Raw genomic sequence first — 18,613 nt, 5'->3', positions numbered from 1 at the left:
ACACATGTGCAGCAACCAAGACTGGTGGCCTTGTCCCCAAACAGATGTGTGGGTCACAAATAGCACAGCCTGCCTCAGGACAGGAGCAAAAGGCACCGTGATCCACAGACCAGAAGGGGCAGCAGCTTTTCAGAGAGCTCCATGTGCTCTTTCTAGTTATTTTCTCCTTCCACCTGTCAGCAGAACCTTCTTTCCTGCCACAGCCACTGCTCAAATCACTGCAAGCTGCCATTGCACAGGTATGGCCTAACACTTTCATCTACCTTGTACTCTCACAAAGCAAAATTGTAGCAGAATATCCAGCTGTTCAGGGCATTGTTGGGCATTTCCTTTGTTTCATTCACATTTCTAGTAAAACACTTTAAAAAAATCCCAACCCACCTGGGAAGACAGCCCTCCCTGAACAAGCTATTGTTCACTACAGACACTGAAATAAAATATTTTTATTGCAACTCGCTGCCGGCAAAACTCTGGTGCCATAGGATACACTGTAGCACTTCTTACTAGGAAGTCAGTGTCTGGAAGCAATAAGCTTTAGGAGAGCAACAAGATCTTTCACAGCAAAACCCCTGGTCAGCGGTGTAGGGGCATGGGTGACAGCAGCCGGTGCGAGAGAATTTTTAAGTGTTTTTGAAATAACACTTAATAATGGGAAACTCACCTGCTCAAAGTCAGTAGCTGCCTCCAAGCTCATTTTTTGTGGACCTGGCAGGAGTAGCAGCACTTATCTCCAGGAGAAAAGCTCCAAGGGTTCATTAAGTGACTCTGCTGCTCTTCACTCCAGTGAGGTCACTGTTAGGAACAGCAGATTTTGGAAAGCAAATGGTCAGTCCCTCACCTCTACTAGGAACAGCTGCACACAGCCCAGCCCCTCAAGCCAATGCCGTGTACATTTCCAAGCAAACCCTTGGCACTATGGGCATCCAGGTGAATATGTGCAGGGATTTCCTTCTGCACTCTGAAACACACAGAGGCGAAGGCAGGTCCCTTGGAGCTGACCCTGCACACCAGTTACGGGTGGCTCAGCAGTGGCCCGAACAACCAGCCCTCCAGCCCAGTCATTTTTTGATGCAGCAGAGAGAAGGCCCATGGGGTTTGTGCTGTGCCTACACCAGTGGGATGCTATGACATCCCTGGGGCCTGCTTAGGAGATCCCAAAGCAGGCCCAGCAGCCCAGGCTTCCACTGGCTTAGGATGATTACACAAGTCCTCCAGATTTCTTCATCCTCATTTCCAAAGCAGTTGCTCAGCAAGCAAAATGCTGTGAAGGGCAGGGAAGCTGTTGGCACTGAACAGACAGGAAGTGACTGCCATCACAGGGGTCACACAGGCTGCATTTCACTTTCTGCTTCTCAGAGAACATCGAACTGCTCAACCCTTGTGGTTTCCCCTTTCACCAATTGCCCTTGTTCTCAGGCATCCAATGGGGAGAGCTGTGCAAGGCAAGTCAGCTGCACTGCACGGAACAGAGGGGTGGCATAGCAACAGATTATTAAAAAAAGGACTGCCCAGATTAACCTTTAATCCAGCCAACACATGCATGCAAAAGGACAAGCTGTTTCTAGTACCAGCCAGCCTCTGCAGCTTTGGCAGAGGTATGAAGACACAATCTCCAGAGCAGGCTTTCCCGTAACTCTGCACTGCAGTTTCTTACAACTTCACCTGACCTGCTAGCTGCTGCCAGAAAGTAAGTGGCTGGCTGGAGTCCTGCTCTGATGCCATCACTCAACTCCAGCTTCCCTGGCTCAAGGCAAGCATGCTGACGGCCCTTTGGTAACACAGGCAAGACGTAACCATGCTGCCTTGAGCCATGACTGACTCAGGAAAGGCACCTTCCCCACCCCACCCAGGCTTTTGCTCCACTTGCTTTTGTGATTGATGCTGTAGGTGCATTCAGGTGCAGGGCACACCCCCACATTACATCTACTAGAGGTATCTCAGGCAGCCCCATTCTCTTGGCCAGTACCTCAATAACACTTTGCCTCCCTCTCTACACGGATGGAGTAGGACACATCTTGAAGCAGCAAGCCAGGCACCCGAGAGGACTAAATGACATTTGGTATTTCCTCCATGGAGTATCAGCAGTTCCAGGACTCAAGCTCCTTGGCTAAATCCTGGGGTGAACCAGGGGCCAAACTGTATCCAAGAGCAGCTGTGCTCCTGAAGAAGTCCCTGGAAGCCTTGCTGGCCAATCCACTGGAAGCTTTGGCTTGGAGGAGAACTGCTGTCCTGCTGGCAAGCACAGCAGAGCATGCCTGGCAGCCCAGGCCTCACCTCAGACTTTCTCCATTCCAATGAGATGCAGGATATGGGACATACCAGCACTCTCCTGGTGCTGGCAGAGCTGTCCTGGCACTGCAGCCTCATGAAGGATGTAGAGAGCTCCCTAAACCCAGAGCAACAGCCACCCTGCCATCAGTGTTCTCCTCTTCAAATTATAATCCATCAAAGACCAATCATCCCACGTCAGCCCTGGACAGCTCTAACTTACCCAGTGGGTTAAAAATTAATAAAAACTTGACCTCTTCTAATCAAAGTAACGAGCAATGTCAGAAGCAGCCTTTTGCATTCTTCATCAATCCTTCTTTACTGATCTTCCTCATGCACACATGCATGTTCTGCATTCTTTTTCCAGCTGCACTGCATGTTTATACACCAATAGTTGTGGCTGTTGGAAAATAATTCAGCTGTAGAATTAAAGGAAGGCGGGGGTAAATGACCACACAAACATACCATGAGGTAAATGTCAGTTCTCATATTTAATATTTTAATAATTTTGTTTGCAACATTTACCACATAAATCATCTAAATAAATAGATGCTGTACAGTCTCTTATCCATATCAGTACAAAAATAAAACCACACTTTGTGTCAAATTATACTTGAGCCTGCCCTCTCTTTGCTATTACAATCTCCTTTTACAGCACATACTTGCTCAGAAAAGGCATTATACTCTGATTGGTTTGTTTGGAATTGGTTTACTCCCTATTTCCCCCCCTCCCCAAATACATTCAATTAGTCTGTACAAAAGCTAGAAGCTCATTCTGTGCAAAAGGAAGCTTTCTGTGTGCAAAGACTCCAATACTCTAGCGTGCTTATGGGAACAACAGCAACAACTGAAGAGACAGGAACAAAAATAATCAGGGACCCTCCCCTCTAACTGACCCCATTGTCCCCCATCTTTCCCCTGCAACAGAAAGGGAGCACACCAAATTAGGTGAGTCAGTGTGCAAAAGCGTTCTAACGATGTGCGTACGCTGAGGGAAAAGGTTGGTGCTGAAAACCCAGCGAGGGAATTGAGGTGTTGTCCCCCATGCTGTAGAGCTGACTAAGTGAGGGAAAAGGGCTCTCTGCCCTAAACCCACTCAAAAGTTTCTTGAGATACACAGAACAAAAGCTTCATGTAAATTATTTTAGGTATTTTGTTGCTGCTCTGTTGGAGATGAGGTGAGGAAACAGCCTCTGGAAAAATCCAGCAGCTACTGAAGACAGTTGCTGGTTCACCCTCCCTTCCTCTTCCCCACTCCCTGCAGAAGGACAGACATCTCCTCGTTCCTCAATTAAGCTAATAAGGTGCAATTTTTTCAGACAGGAAACTCTATAAAGATGTCTCCGGAGCTGGAAGAAACAGTCAGAGTTCCAGACTAGGACCACTCAAACTGAAACTCAACTTTGTTTTTCCCTTTCTCGATCAAAGGAGCTGGGGAGGGAGGAAGCCAACCTGCGCCCCAAAGGCAAGCGAGGGATTTAGCGGGTCTCCTCTTCTCCCGTAGGGAACCCTCTGCTCCTGGCATGGTGGAGTACACTCTCCCCCTTGGGAGGGAGGCAAAGGCTGGGTGGCAGCTCCGGAGAAGGAGCAGCCAGCGGCCTGAAACAGATACATCTTTTGCTTTTCAGATGCCACTTTTAGACAGACGATAAGGAGTACTTAGCACTCCTAGTGCTTTGCATTTCCAAAGTGCTTCAAAACATACTTCAGATTTAAAAGCAAAAAAAAGCTGCTTAGCATTTTGACAGATTTGCAAAAAGCTTCTTTGTGCTGACACTACATTTTCTGGTTAAAAACCAACAACAATAATAAAAAAAGGTTTTCCACCTCCTCCTCCTCCTTCAAAATTCCCCTCCCAGCCAAAACTTTGATAGTGCAGTAATGAGATAAGCTGTGATGGAGGTTCAAATTCTTAGGAATTCTACCCCATCACAACTTTATAGCAATCCACAGAAGCCCGAAATGCTCTCATGGAGCCCTGCACCTCAACCATTCACGGTTAATTAGGGATCATCTCCTGCATGCTCCCTGCACTTCAAGAAGTTAAGGGGGAAAGAGAAAGAAGTGGAAGAGAAAAAGGGGTCATCTCTACAGCAAGTGCTAGTTACAGGAAAGGATTTGAAAGGTCTGAATTCCATTTTAAGTGATTGCTTCTCTCTCCTTCCAATTGTCCTGGGGCTCTTTTATAAGCCTTCCCTATCTTGACCACCTTTGCGTGCGGAATCCAGGTGGTTTGACACCCAGAAGCTCACGCTTTCTCTGTGAAGACAGTAAGTTCAGGCACAGGACATTGTGGCCTGTTGATCATAAACTATTTTCTCAAAATAAGTTTATCATGCCCTTGGGGAAAACCTTTACAACAGGCATGGCGAAAGCAATGTGTTCCCTTACTATACATTTTTATGTAGAAATTGCCCTATGCAAGTTGTCAATGTACATATCTCCCTTGCATTCCCAAATGGCAGAACACTGATACATAAATGCAGCACTCACCTCTCTGCAGGCCCATTCAGAACTCCACTCACAGATGCAAGGGATCAGTTTCACTACAACTTCTTTGCTTACATCACACCTTCTCTCTCAACTGCCAGCTGACCCAAAGGCCCCTCCTCAACCACCTAGTGAGAGCAGTTCCAAGGCAACTCTGTCCCTCCCTTCCCTGACCAGCATTTGTCTCTATTATTTTCCCAGAAAGGCCTACCACCCTCTTCCTTCTAGGCTGCAGGTAAGCCAGGGAGGAACAGAAGACGGGTAGATACCAATTGACTTTAGAAAAGGAGGTTTTTGTACTTTCCCTACTTCTGAAAACAAAAGCTCAAAGCTTGAGAGGAGAGGAAGAAGTGGAGAGGTGGTGGTAGACTTTGCTTTGCTTAATGCACAGATGTGGCTGGCAGCCCCCACTGTCTTCCACACCCCAGCCACTGTTGTGGCTACCTTGGAGGGAAGTGCCTGAGCTACCCTGCCTACATTTTGACCTGTGTGAGGCCTCCCTTCTCTATTCCAGTGAAACCATCAAGCAGCACTAGCTGGCGTACAGCATGAAACAGTACTGGGACCGAGGGCCCCCTGTGAGGTGAACAAACAATTTTATACATCCAGTCACAAAACACCAGAAGAACAATTCTGGACAGTTTCACAACACTAACAACAAAAAAAGCCATTCATTTCTCAATAAGCTTCTCTATGTCTGAGCTCTGAAATAAACAAGAGTCAATTCACTAACAAATTTGGGCTTATTTTGGCAAATGGAACTGCTTTTGAGTGTTCTCACAATAATATCCTGGTCTTGCTTGGAAAAAAAAACAAGATAAAGAGAAAAAAAAATCACCTTAGTCTGACTTCACAAGCAGAAGGGCCCCCAAGCAAACGCAAGACAATAAGGAGCATGCAGAAGGCTACTTACTGCCATTATTTACGTGTTAAAACTTGCTGTTCCAAGGCATCACTTGTATATCAGAGCAATAACATCTAGTTTATAACCATCGAGGAACAGAGGCAGTTCTTTCCACATAGATTTTTTTTTAAACACAGTGTTAACAAAAAAGGCTTTCCAGTCTCATGGAGTCCCCCAGGTCTATCACACATACAGTGAATTCACTGCAAGATCTATAAAATAAACACTTCTGTCCCCCAATACTGGTGGTAAATTTTCACATGGAAACAGTTCTAAGAATGACTATAAGAGCAGTTCTCTGAGAAGGTTGTTTCTTGTGTACAGCTCAGTTATTTCTACTGGCTGAAGTTTATTTTTCTTGTTTACAGTCATGGAGCCAAACAAGGTATGGGAGAGTTAGCCCATTTCTATTCTCGGCTTGTGCTTCAAATAGAATTATTAAACTCAGCTTCAGCTGGATGCTATTCTGGCTCCTCTAATCAAATGGAATGCTTAACAAAGATCCAAACACAGCATCTGATTTTCATGATATGTTAGCACAGGAGGTCCCAATTCAACTGCCAGGCTTTGGGTTGAACTGGCAGATGGACAGTACTGGGGAGAAGAGACAAACCCAGACAACCTGTCTTTCCATCACTAGTAAAACCCTCTCTACACCTGCAGAGGTGGAATAAAGCTGATTTTAAAGTCCCTGAAGCCCATCTCTACCAAGGAAGTTTACAGTGATATGTCCACAGACAATGTGGAACAGAGTCACATTTTTAAAAGATCAGGAGAAAAATCTTGAAAAGTTCTTTGAGATAAATAAGAATTCATGAATGTTAAAAAAAAAAAGTCCACGCCAACAAAGTAACTGCTTAGTTTCCTACCACAAACTCCTCTTCACACCCTCCCCTCCAAACCCACGCACATGCAGCTTGTTGTGTCTTAACCCCATTATGGTTAGCTCCTCATTGACACAAAGCAGCATGGCAGCCAGGTACTTTGTTCCACACTTTGTGTAGCAAGATTATTAGTCACCAGCAGAACACTAGATAGCCTGATCCAAAAAAATGATTAAGATATGAAGCTGTGGGTGGATCCTCTTTGAAAGACCGCCACAGGTCTTTGAAAACTCCATTGCAAGAGAAAGAAAACACGTTTAAAGTAAATGTCAAAACAAAGTGTTGAGAAGTGTCAGGTGGAGAGTGGAGAGAAAAGCAGAGGATGGAAACCTAGTTTATTAGGACAAGCTCTTTCCTGCTGCAGGATTGATATTGCTTCCAATGTCAGCCAAAGCCAGGAACTTAGTAAATTGGAAGCTTTTTTTGGTGCATTTGTACACTGAGATGAAGACATGACAAAGACAGCAGTTGCTGCATTACAATAAAGAAAACAGATTCTATAAATGCCGAGAAGATTTAGCAGGATGAGCTGCAGTTCAAGACTTTTTTAAAAATAAGCTCAAACACTACGCTTCTGCAACCATCGCTACCTGACCTGCTCCAGCCCACAAGAGTGGACTGGGCCACGTGGTGTGTCCACTGGTCACAACAGAAGAGAGATGCAGGTATTCAGCATATTTGGCAGGTGTCAGGAAGAGGGAGTGTGTGGGTGATGGTAACAACACCGTCTGACCCCACATCCTGCAAAAAAGGGTGCAACTCCAGACACAGAAGCCTCGCTCTGGACACCCACGTTCAACAAGCATCCTGCGCCTGCATGCTTACCTCATCAGCTTGCCCTTGCTAGCTATTGCAAGCTTCTTTCCCACTCACTCTTCCTCCCACCACATAACTCCCCCCCAGCTTCCACTTCTCACCCTCTCAGATTTCTCCATAATAAAACTCCCATATTACTTCTTTGACAGATAAAAGGTCAGTCCAGAAATTCAAGATCTTCCCAGCGATCCTGAAACTGCTCTGATGGCATGAAAGACAGACCTGCTCCAACAGGTCTGAGATGGAAGGGGAAATCCTACATCTACACTGAGCTGCCATATCCTAAATGAGGTAAAAATTGCTTCTAGTAAAAACCCACAGTGGCAGTCCAAGCACTTTATAATAAGTAAATGTTTGGAGGACCAGAAACCCTAGAGCTCCCAAATTCTGCAGGCCAGGAGCCAAGCCCCTCAAACAAACACATTGAGGATTTCCACAGGTGTCTTTATCTCAGAGCTAAGACGGCTCATGGCTTCATTTTGAATAAATGCAGAAGATAAGAGATGCTTCAGGTGGGGTGGAGTAAGGAAACATAGTATTTGAGGACAGTAATCATGACAGTAGCCAATGTTACCCTGCAGCACTCTGTCCCACAGTTACCACTTTAAACTATCTTACTTTTCTTGCTTTCCGTTGGAAAAGGTCTATATTTAAAAAATTAAGTTATTTAAATAAAATTTTCTTTTAAAAATGGAAGAGAACATGCATGTGCAAGAACAGATGCTATGCTAATCTACCAACTCAAAATACAGCAATTCTTCAAAAACCTCAAAGAGTCACAGGCAGTCCAGCACAAGGCATTTTTAAGTGCAAGATCAGGCGGGTCTATTGAAATGCAGACCACTTTCCTTGGCAAAGATTTTTAAGCCTTCCAAGGGGAAGTTCCTATCAGTAAAGTAGTACAGGACCACAAATACTGTGAGGATACTGGAGTAATGAAACAGAATCACTCAGGCAGCACAATCCAAGAATTCTCATTGCTAAGAATTAGGAATTTTTCCCCTCCTCAGATCTAGTACATGCCTTCCCCACATGTTGTTTATTTTGGATCTCTCTATGGGATGCAAGAACAGAATTTCCTGCTAATCAAGGTCCATTTCTAGCTCAGTTCTGTCCAATTCCTGCGTCCTGGGCCTGTGCCAGTATCTTGGATATCTCTGCAGTGCCAGGCAATGCTTCAGTTGTCCTATTAGTCCCTCCTCCCAGGGGAGAGGAGTCAGTTTTCAACCAACTTATTACCACAGATTCAGGGCAGGATTTGTTATTAATACTGAATTTGGCAAAGGGTAAGAAGACCCCGCTTTCCACAATGCATTCCTCAAACAGCAGAGCCAAGCCTGCAAATCCTGTTTAGCATATAGAGAATGGTATGTCTCAACTATGCTGGCTTTCTGAGCTTTTAATGAGGGCAAATTGAATTTATGTTGCCAGTTTGGATTTCAGAGATGCATTGCAGTCTTTCCACATGATCAACAATCAAAGGGAGAAAGCTCTGCTGTCTATATGGACCCACATTGCAAAGACTGACTTACCACAGACAGGCAAATATGTTTCTGAAGTCCTGACAGCGGGCCACAGGGAAAACAGTGCTGAAGAGAAAGTCTTAACAGGCTGGAGTTATCTACACAGGTAGGATCCATCGCCTCTCACTGCTGAAGGAAGAGAGGGAGGAGGAAGGTGGGAAGAGCAATGTACAGAGATGTATCTTTATCCAAGGGATATCAATTGCAGAACAAGGCGGCAGGCTAGAGATCCAGCTCTCTTTCCACCTCCACATACCCTCTCCCCACAAATGCAGCTGCTGCCACTTAACAGGATAAAAGGCGAATTGTTCAGCTTGCTGCTTTCACATCAAGGAGGGGAGTCTTTGCCAGGGAAAGGGCTGTCAGTTTTTCAGCTGGACAAAGCAATGACAAATACACACCCCCTACACTGCCCTTTTTTGCGTATCTGAAAAGGGAAAAAGGAGGAAAAAAAAGGGTCTCTGTAAACATTTTAAGAGGAGACATTTTGAATTTTTTTTCCTCTTAAGGGATAACGTAAGCCTTCCCTAGCCCCACCCTAAAAGCACTGGTTTTGGGGAGCACTGCAAACAGAGATTCAGAACTGCGCACTCCGGTCTCGAAAGAAGCCCTCAGCCACTTGTGCTTCTCTGAAAGTGACGGTGATGGAGTTTGCCGTGATGTCTGTCACTGTCACTTCGCTGGGGGGCACAGTGGGGATCCAAGGGAGACTGGCATCCACATCTGCTGCAGGAAGAAAGGCACATAAGAGCATGTTAGTGAAACAGAGAAGGTGAAGGAGAGGGTAGGAGGAAGGGGAGAGGGAAGAAAAGATGGAAAAAGCATCTCCTTTCTGACAAACCGTAGGTGAAATCAGCCTGTACTGAAGCTGCACGTACAGAGCAAGAAGGAACATGTGCATGCCCTACCCTCAGAGGCTAAAGGAAAATGGAGGATCAGGCGTCCAGACACATAGTAGTATCACAGCAGCCTATGCAGACGTCAAAAGACCCTGTAAAACCTCTGAGTTAATCTAGCCATCCAGAATTCCCCCATATCCTTCATCCCATCTCAGCCCCTAATTTGGTTTTGTGTCAGCAAAGCACACCCACCCTGGTTTGAGTTCACTGTCTTCTAAACACTCTACCCTGCTGAAAAGGCAAAAATTAAAATCTCTTACACACACTCTTCAGATACTCCTAGGGGAGTCAAAGGGAGACAAAATGGAGGGTCTGTACTGCACCTGCAACACAGCCTGGGTGTGATGCTCTCAAAAATCCCTCAGTAGTGCTCCATAGATGAGCTGCTCTTCCTTTCTCATATGCCTCACAAGACCCCCTTTAGAGTGTATTTCCCGTCTTCTGTCTCCAACACCAGGGGTATCTACTTTCCCCCTAGAGAGAGTCCAATTCCCCCTAACAGTAACTGGGATTCCACACAAGCCATGTGTCAAGTGGAGAACAAAAACAGTTTTACAATTCTGTAGTGCCACTCACTCTTCTGATCCCCAAGTGCTTTAGTGCCACACACTTCTGGGGAGAACAGCCCCACACATTTCCTCACTGTCAGGATGTAACACTGGGTTCCTCTGTGCTACTCCCGCTGCTGCCTCCCTGGATTCTGAGCACCATTCCAGTCTCTCTCAGAAAGGAGGGAATAGCGCTGATTCCCAGAACACAGACCTCTCCCTAAGATCCTGCCTAATCCAGCCTGGCTAACAGCTACTCCTAGCAAGGAGTAACAGGATTCCCTTAGCTACTACAAGCAGCAAAAGCCCCAGTTTTCCACTCCTCAGGAAAGCTACTCCTTCAGAAGCTCTAATAATGCAAGGATAGAGTTTCCCTGGTAACTGAGAGCAACACACACATCCCACAACCCTCCTGCACAAGACACTGGTATCCTTCCCCAAAATGCCAAATGTGCTTGGACATCTCCCATGCCTACATTCATGCTGCCTACTCAGTGGAATCAGGCAGGAGTTACCATCCTCACTTCATCTCTCTCTGCCTTTCTCACATAGCTCTACAGCAAGAGGCTTTAAAGGGGTGCGGAGAGGAAAGGGAAGGAGGGGGCAGGGAGTACATTGTGAGTTCCTAGCAGCATTCCTGTATGCTTCTTAAAACAGCACTATGAGAGGAGTACCGCTGTCCAACTTTGTCCACTGCCAGCCAAAGTCCTTTGAGCCAAGCAGCAGGCTGAGCACATGTCGATAATGTGGACAGAGGCAGAGTTCATCTGTCACACTCGTGTGCCACCTCTGCTGGGAGGAAATTTTAAGAGGAGAAAAACTTGCAGTATCTTCTGCACGTTTTCTAACACTGAGAGGGGTATCAGGGATGTAAGACTACATAGAGCCACAGGACCCAAAAAAAAAAAAAAAAATCTGTACCCTTCAAATGAGAAAGAAACCTGCAAACAAGAGGGATATAATATGGGCCTGACCTAAACCACAACCCCAGGAGGATGTAACCAAGGTGAAAGGATGCAGAACATCCTTCACATGCCCCAGAACTTCACCAAAGGGTGACTAGCCTTACCTTCTTTGCTGGTGTGCTGCATGGCCTCCCAGTCCTCAGGGCTCTGCCGGGCCTCTAGACCCACTGCATCATTCAGGAAGAACTCGTGCCTGCAGTTTCGGTTCTCCAGGCTCGCCATGCGCGGGAACTTCTTCCTTGACAGTCGTAGGTACTTCTGGTTTTTGCGTTGCTTCCGGAGAGAGAATGGCAGGACTGCACCCCCAGTCTTCTCGGGGAACTCTGCCTGCCCTGTCTTGGCCCCTGGCAGGCTACTGTCTCCTCCTCCAAACCTCCGTGCAAGAGAGAAGCAGAGCTTCTCCTTTCCCTTGTGAGCACTCCTCAAGTCCATGCCATACAGCCGCTGCCAAGACACCAATGCAGCAAGGGTCAGAGCAGACATCTGATCATGCAGTGAGGGCTCCCCACTGGGAACCAGGAAAATATTCTTTGTTCAGTCTCTGAACCTTTAGATGAGCTAGGATAAGGTGTGCTGCTTCCACAAGACCGTTTCTCTCCCCTCTTCAACTGCCTTCTAAGCTCTTCCTAATATTTGTTTCCTAGGATTGGCTGCTTTGCTTGGCAACAGTAAAAGCATGCTGAAATTCCTCTTCCAGCTATGGGCTACCTTTGACTTGATGGGAAATCCAAGCTCAACATGAAATTAAAAGAACACACAAACCAGGTAACCTGCAACTACCCAGGCCCACATTTTGTAAAATCCTATTTCAGAGAGAAAAATGTTGTTTCATTTTGTTTTGCTTTTTTAAAGACAAATTAGCTAGCTCTTCAGCTAACAGGTTAAAACTATCTGCCTAAACACTGATTTCATGTTATTATGTTAACTTGTTACCTCCAGTTTTGTCCATGCAACAGCAAACAGACAGTTTCCACCTCACTGAGAGCAGGGGAGCAGCACAGCAGCTAAGGAGTTAGAAATACACAGAAGAGCAAGAGGCTACCTGCAGTAGGAGGCGCTTTGGTTTGGGGCCTCTTTTCCTGTACCCTGATGCACGATCTCTCTCTTCCCTGTGAAAGAGGAATACAAATCAAACTGAGTACTAAATAACACAGCATAAAACCCAGTTGGGATTTCAATCTTTTGCAGCATAGCTCCCTCAATTTCCTTCAATAAAACCCAATGGTGACCAACATGAGCTTGGAAATCATCCCAGAGTTGCTTCCTGTAGGAGTGAAAACCTTGCAATAGGGGAATTTCTCTGACAGAGCTAATCAAGGATGGGTTAGAGAAACTTCCCACCTCACCTCACTCCAGACCAGCTCTGAACCCGCTTAAAACCTGAGTCTGATTGTTCTCTGGCTCAGTGCTGCCTGTTCTTGGCCTTATTTCCTGAACAGTGCCAATCAAAGCTGCTTTAACCCTGCCTTTTCCATCTCAGTCAACATCAGGGTACAAAAATCAAGCAGGATTCATTGCTATACATATCATCTTTCACTGTAGTAGGGACAACAGGGGCATTTTATGTATACAATGAAATAAAGACGCTATTTCTTTTCCTGTGTCCAGGGAGAGAAAGAACATGTGTCCTTACTTTTCTTCATAAGCCACTACCAGGCGAGGATCCAAGATATGATCCTCTGGCTCCCATGTGCTGTATCTGAAGAAAAACATAAGGAATAAAAAGTAAACAACATTTTAATGAAACATTCTCTCTGCAGGCCTGCTACCAGTGTGCTGCAGCCCTGGATACTGTCTTCACAAGGGTCGGTGGGGCCTGCCACAACATTGCGAGAGCTCTGAGGAATCCCAGCCATTCCCTCCCCAGCTTCCCACAGACACCACCTCCCCTTCCCAAAGCAGGCAGGGCCGAGCATCAAGCGGCTCTTTGTACGAAAACGGGGAAGACTTTCCTCCCCAGGGCCCCTCCACAATGTCTGCAAAGCCTGTGCAGACACTCACAAACTGTTTTTAGGTCCATGCCTAAACAGGTCTCATCTGCAGCACTCCCTCAAATCCCACAAACCCAACGGAACAATGAGGCACGGTCGGATACATCTTTCTGAAAAATAGGTCTCTCTTAATTTAGAGTGCTCAAAGAGTAAGTATGCTTTCTCAACTGCATTATTAATTACTTCTAATCACTGAAGCTGAAAGGATTCATTTAAGAATTTAATTTTTTCCACTGATGCCGTTCAACCAAACATGTTGGGAGCTGGGCCCTGGGGCGAGCGGATGGCCACTTGCCAGCGCCTCTTCCTCCTGCTCGGCTCCCCCTACAGGTTGTTCCTATCGAGTGGAACTCATCGATACAAAGTACCCCCGACCGCCCTGCGGGCCGGGCCACCGACACGGCTCCGAACAGGCTTCACGCTCCCGAAGTAGCCTGGAAACAGCATCACTCACTGCCCAAGCTCCCTCCTCGACAGCCAGACAGCTGCGACAGGAATCAGATGCTCAGGAAAGGACTGAACCCACCAAAATTAGTTCCCAAAGAGCACAGATGCACTTAACACTAGGGAGAAGCAGGCAAAATGCTCACACTGTGGAAGCTGAAATAATCACAAAGCGGTCCTTGGGGCATGCTTACTTCTTAGCGGTCATGCTTGCCCAGAAAAGGTGGGTTGTTGTGTCTCTACCATACACACTCTAAGGCAAGAAATCAAATCTGAACCCTCAAATGCCTCAGAACCCTAAATTTCCTGAAATGTGAGATCCAGGCCTGGAGGCAGAGCTTATCCTGGGTCCCGGGGAGGAGAATCAGAGAGGAGTCACATGCAGGTACAAAAGGGTGCATTTGTATCAGTGCCTTTAAACAGCAAGAAAGCATTTTAGGATGTTAACATTTCTGCATGAAGCACAGACTGCATGAGAGGACATGGGGTACACGGGGAATACAAGGGAGGTGATTTGGGAAAGCTTTTCCCTTTTATCTCTCCATTAGAGAGAAGAAAAGTACTGTAATACAGGAACAATACTGGAGGATGGGTCTAGAAATGAAAATAAAATTCTTTTACAAAAGGGAGAAACAAAAATATGACATTCAGATATCCCAAGGTGCACTGTACATCAGAGAGTTAAGAACAGCCATGTCTTCATAACGAGCTGATCCCTCCCTCTCTCCCTCCCTCCTTTGCTCATGCCTCCTGCAGCAACCTGACTGTGAGCTGTCAAAGCCAAGATACTGTTTGAAAAGAGGAAGGTTTCCTCCCAGCTGCAGGAATTCTGGCACTCATCCTACAAATTTAAGAAAAATAACACAAGGGGAAAAAAAAGTCATTGGATTGCTTTTCATAGGCAGGAGAAAAAAAGGGATTTGCTTAAAAAAAACACTCTGGTGGGTGTTGCCTTCTTCTCTGCAGCTCAGATTCTAGCTTCGCTGCAGTGGCAAAACACTGCATATAAAAAAACATGGTTGAGTTTGCCACGCGCGCGCGCACACGGAGCTTTATATATGGGTACACACAGCCCGGGCTGCAGCAAACTGCAGAGAGCAGGCACTCTGGAAAACACAGATCATATGATCTTCCTTCCCCCTCCTTCTACTCCTCCTCTTCCCCCTCCTTTTAACTCCAACACAAGTTGTAAACAAGCTTGTAGATAGAATCAGATTGTCACTCCTCCATTCCCTGACTCCAGCAGTGCAATCCATAAATCTGAGGCGTAGGGCATGAATAACAATTTTTTATTAAGAAGAGGGGGAAAAAAGTGAAATGTCAATTGCATGTGAAAGCAGTAAAGTACTGACCTATCCTCATTCCCTTCCATGATACTTCCAATGGAAATGATGGGATAATAGGTACACAGATTACAAAAAGCAATGCAACAAGGTTGGTAATCAAGGAAGGGAATGATGTGGAATGAGAAAACAGTCACAAAGATACAAACAGCTCGCGGTGCTGCATGCCATCACAGGCATATGTATGTTTAGAAACAAGGAACAGAGACTGCTAGTGGGATGAAAGTGACTCCAATGCTCTGAGCATCTTGAGTTTAAGTAATTCAAACCACTGAGGCAACAGTTAAAGTGGAGGCAGGCAGGAGGAAGGAAAAAAAATAATCAACAATCTTCAGATTTGGAGTCTGGGGGAAGAGGGAAGACGCTTGGACATGCCATACAGCAAAACAAGAGAACTCTGACATCACCTTGCACCCAGGGGAACTGTGCTTTAAATTCCCAAAAGTGTTTCTGTCTCCCGCAGTATTCAAAGGCGCAGGACAAGGACAGGCAGCAGTTAAGAATAAGGCCTGCTCTGTCCAGAAAACATTACGCCATGCCTCAGCCCACCTTCTTGGTAAGGAGCTTTACAGGAGAAGGACTTCAATGAGTTTGTTGGAAGGAGAATGGGATAAACATCAGTATTCTGGCCAAGAGGGGATGAGGTCTTGCAGGCTCCAAACACATTTCCCACCCTCTATCAGTGATTAGGTAAGACTTGGCTATTTGAGACTGAAGCAGTCCAACAAGTGACCCATGCTACATGCAGCTGGTGCTCAACAAGTGCACAAGGTTACACTCTGACAGCAGAGCTCTCAAGAATAAAGTCACTCTCTCCCACCACCACCAGAGAGGGGAAGCTGTTTATCTTCACACATGGCCTACAATCACAAGGATTAGGTATGACGGTTAGGCACCCAAGAACACATTTCAGCTTCTTGGACACCCGATACAGCCTGACAGAACCATCCTGGTGGGTCCCACTTTGCAGCTGCGAGGACAAACCCGCAACAAGCGGCTCCCTTTGCTTAGCAACACGCAGAGCAACTGTGTGTGTAACACTGCTGTACCCACACACATTGTCCGTGTACACACACAGGCACAAACAGAAAAGCAAAGACAGGGCCCCATATGGGTTGGCCAGGAGGCTGTTCTACTAGACTGCTAGCTGACATAGTAATATTCTCCAGTTGCCTAATCCTTTTAATCTCAAAGCATTTCGTAGACTGCTTAAGCACAGAGAAATCACTCTTCTTCAGGAGCAGCTGCATTTTAATGAGAGAAGTGTCTGTAAACAGTGCACAGCAATGCTGAAAAAAACCCAAACTTTTCTTCCTTTTTGCAATGGAGCAACCAAAGCAAAAGTAGAAAAGGCACTCAAAGTAACAGGAGGTTTCAGACAAGGAAATGAAGGCATGGCGGTAATTTTCAAGGGACAAAGATCACCTGCATTTGGCTACAATCAATAAATCTGAAACATTGCCCCTTTCCGTTGGTGAATTGCAGAGGGGAAGCAGTAGGACAAGAAGACAAGACCATCAACACGTTTCCTATTTTAAAAGACTGCAGACAGCTCTAAAAATAAAGTGGGGTCCTCTTGGTGCTGACTCAGAAAAGCAGGAGCTATTTCAAGTTCAGAAGAATCTGGGTTCTTTGTTGAACTCATAAGGAGTTTAAAAACATTTGTATCTAGAAAGCGTCTCAATGAAATATTTCAGTGGTGGAAAAACCCAGTCTGAATAGACTGGCACACAGTTTGTATTCCTTAGCTGCCAATTCACAAACAGATTTGGGCTTGGTTTGTGGCTCTTTGATTTTGTTTATTGTTGTTGAAATGAGGGACAAACCATTACCCATTATGAATGAAATGCTCAGTTGCAGAGACACAGTGCAAGCTATTAAGGAATATTAAAGAAAAAACAGACAAGTAAACACAACTTACTTTGGGGGCCATCCTTTCCACTTCACCAAGTATTCTACTTTACCCTGAGGGTGAAAAAAGGCAGAAGAAAACAGGTGAACTGTGGAACCAAATATGGGCTACAGTACAAGATGCAACCAATCAGCAGACTGAACTCTGCAACCAAAAAGCTTGTTTCCCATCACTTTATTTTCAAAACATAGCCACTTCCCAATTCAACTACACTTGCTATACATTTTTCTCCAAAAATTGGGCACACAGGGGTGTTTAAGCATGCTTGTACTACCATCAGCTTGGAGCACAGCTTTGCAGAAGGCTTGCAGGCAGAACACTAAAAGCCAACCAGAGAGCAAGACCGAACCATCCACACATTCACAGGCAAACCTGTGTCAGCACACATAAATGCAGGAAGGAGATGTATGCCAGGAGCAAATGTCGGATGAATTTTTTTTAAGCAGAGAGAAGAAATACAGTTTATCAGAACCTATGAAGCGTCTCTGGCATGTTCTTTTCCATTTGCTACACGTTCTACTCAAACACTCTTCCATCCATCACAGGCACTCATCCTTTCGACCCAAGCAATCAGCAGCTCACAGCTGAAGTTCAGAGCTATCCTTTTTTTTTTTCCACTCTAAGTACAAGATTTAAAAAAAAAAAAAAAAAAAAAAAAGGAAGCGTAGTGATTGGAAACTGTATTCAAGGGCTCCACAGGCAACGTGAACAACTATCAAAATATTTAATGTTATACACTAAGGGGTTTGTTAAGCGCTGTCCAAAGCATGGCAAAGGCCTTTGTGCATGCAGGACGACTACTCTCCAAGAGCCCTGCTGCAACCACAAATGCCTTTACAGGAGAGCAGAGCAAGAAAAGCACTCGGGTACTTGAGGCAGAGAACCAGCTTCATTTTCCTCTTGGGGGGCTCATCAAGAGGAGCTTTCCCAAGGCTGGAAAACACTGCCCTATAAGGAACTTTCCACCGAAGGACCTCTACACACTGCGTGCTTACAGGTTAATCCTCGCAACACTCTGCGGGGACGGGAGCGCTTCCACGGCTGGGGAAACTGAGTCACGGGAGCTTTCCCAAACCCTCTCCGGTTTGGGCTCTCCCGTTTGGTGTCACCAGCACTCATCCTGCAGAGAGGCTGAACCCCAGCAGCGACAGCCCCCCCTCCGCCCCGCACCACCTCACGGGCAACACGTGTGTCCCCCGCCCGCCAGCCTCGGGCAGGTGCCGGTGACGCCGGCCGGTGTGAGGGGACGGGGGATAGCGACGGGGACCGGGCGGCCGCGCGCGCGCCCACCACGCCTCCCCCCTCCCGGTGCGCGGCGGGAGGGGCCGGGGGTGTCCCGGTGCGCTCCCCCCGCCCCGCCCCGCTCCGCTCCGCCGCTGCCCACCTTCCGCACGCGCTTCTTGCGGATGCTCTCCACGGCGAACACCTGCTCGCCGATAGCCGACAGCTCCATGCGGCGGGCGGGCGGCGGCGGGCCTTGGCTGTGCCGGTGGCGGCCGTTCCCCGCCGCTCCCCCTCACACGCCCCCTCGCGCGCGGCCGCGCCCCCGCCGCCGCTTTAGAACCTGCGCAACGTTTTCCCCGGCGCGCGCGCGAGGGGGCGGGAGCGGGGGGTGAGGAGGGGAGG

The 18,613-nt window shown here is 46.7% G+C and overlaps 1 protein-coding gene across 4 annotated transcripts; it reads right to left on the bottom strand.

Annotated features, from left to right (window-relative positions):
- Positions 1-2,666: 2,666 nt before the first annotated feature.
- On the bottom strand, positions 2,667-18,550 carry CBX7 (chromobox 7). 4 transcript variants are annotated; one of them, XM_084205731.1, is made up of 8 exons: positions 18,372-18,550; positions 16,997-17,040; positions 12,931-12,996; positions 12,340-12,406; positions 11,402-11,741; positions 9,477-9,611; positions 8,895-9,011; positions 2,667-2,687 (listed from the first exon to the last, which is right to left on the bottom strand). In XM_084205731.1, exons 1-7 carry the CDS (start codon positions 18,438-18,440, stop codon positions 8,980-8,982), a joined length of 753 nt encoding a protein of 250 aa, XP_084061857.1. In that variant the 5' UTR covers positions 18,441-18,550; the 3' UTR covers positions 2,667-2,687; positions 8,895-8,979. The 4 variants fall into 4 exon arrangements, with proteins under 4 accessions (XP_084061857.1, XP_084061858.1, XP_084061859.1 ...); XM_084205732.1 differs by having other exon boundaries at positions 9,477-9,608; XM_084205733.1 differs by lacking the exon at positions 2,667-2,687 and having other exon boundaries at positions 2,745-9,611.
- Positions 18,551-18,613: the final 63 nt, after the last annotated feature.

Source organism: Fringilla coelebs (assembly GCF_963513975.1).
Source record: "Fringilla coelebs genome assembly, chromosome: 5".
In the NCBI taxonomy this organism is placed as follows: domain Eukaryota; kingdom Metazoa; phylum Chordata; class Aves; order Passeriformes; family Fringillidae; genus Fringilla; species Fringilla coelebs.
This window is presented reverse-complemented; position numbering and strand designations above follow the sequence as displayed.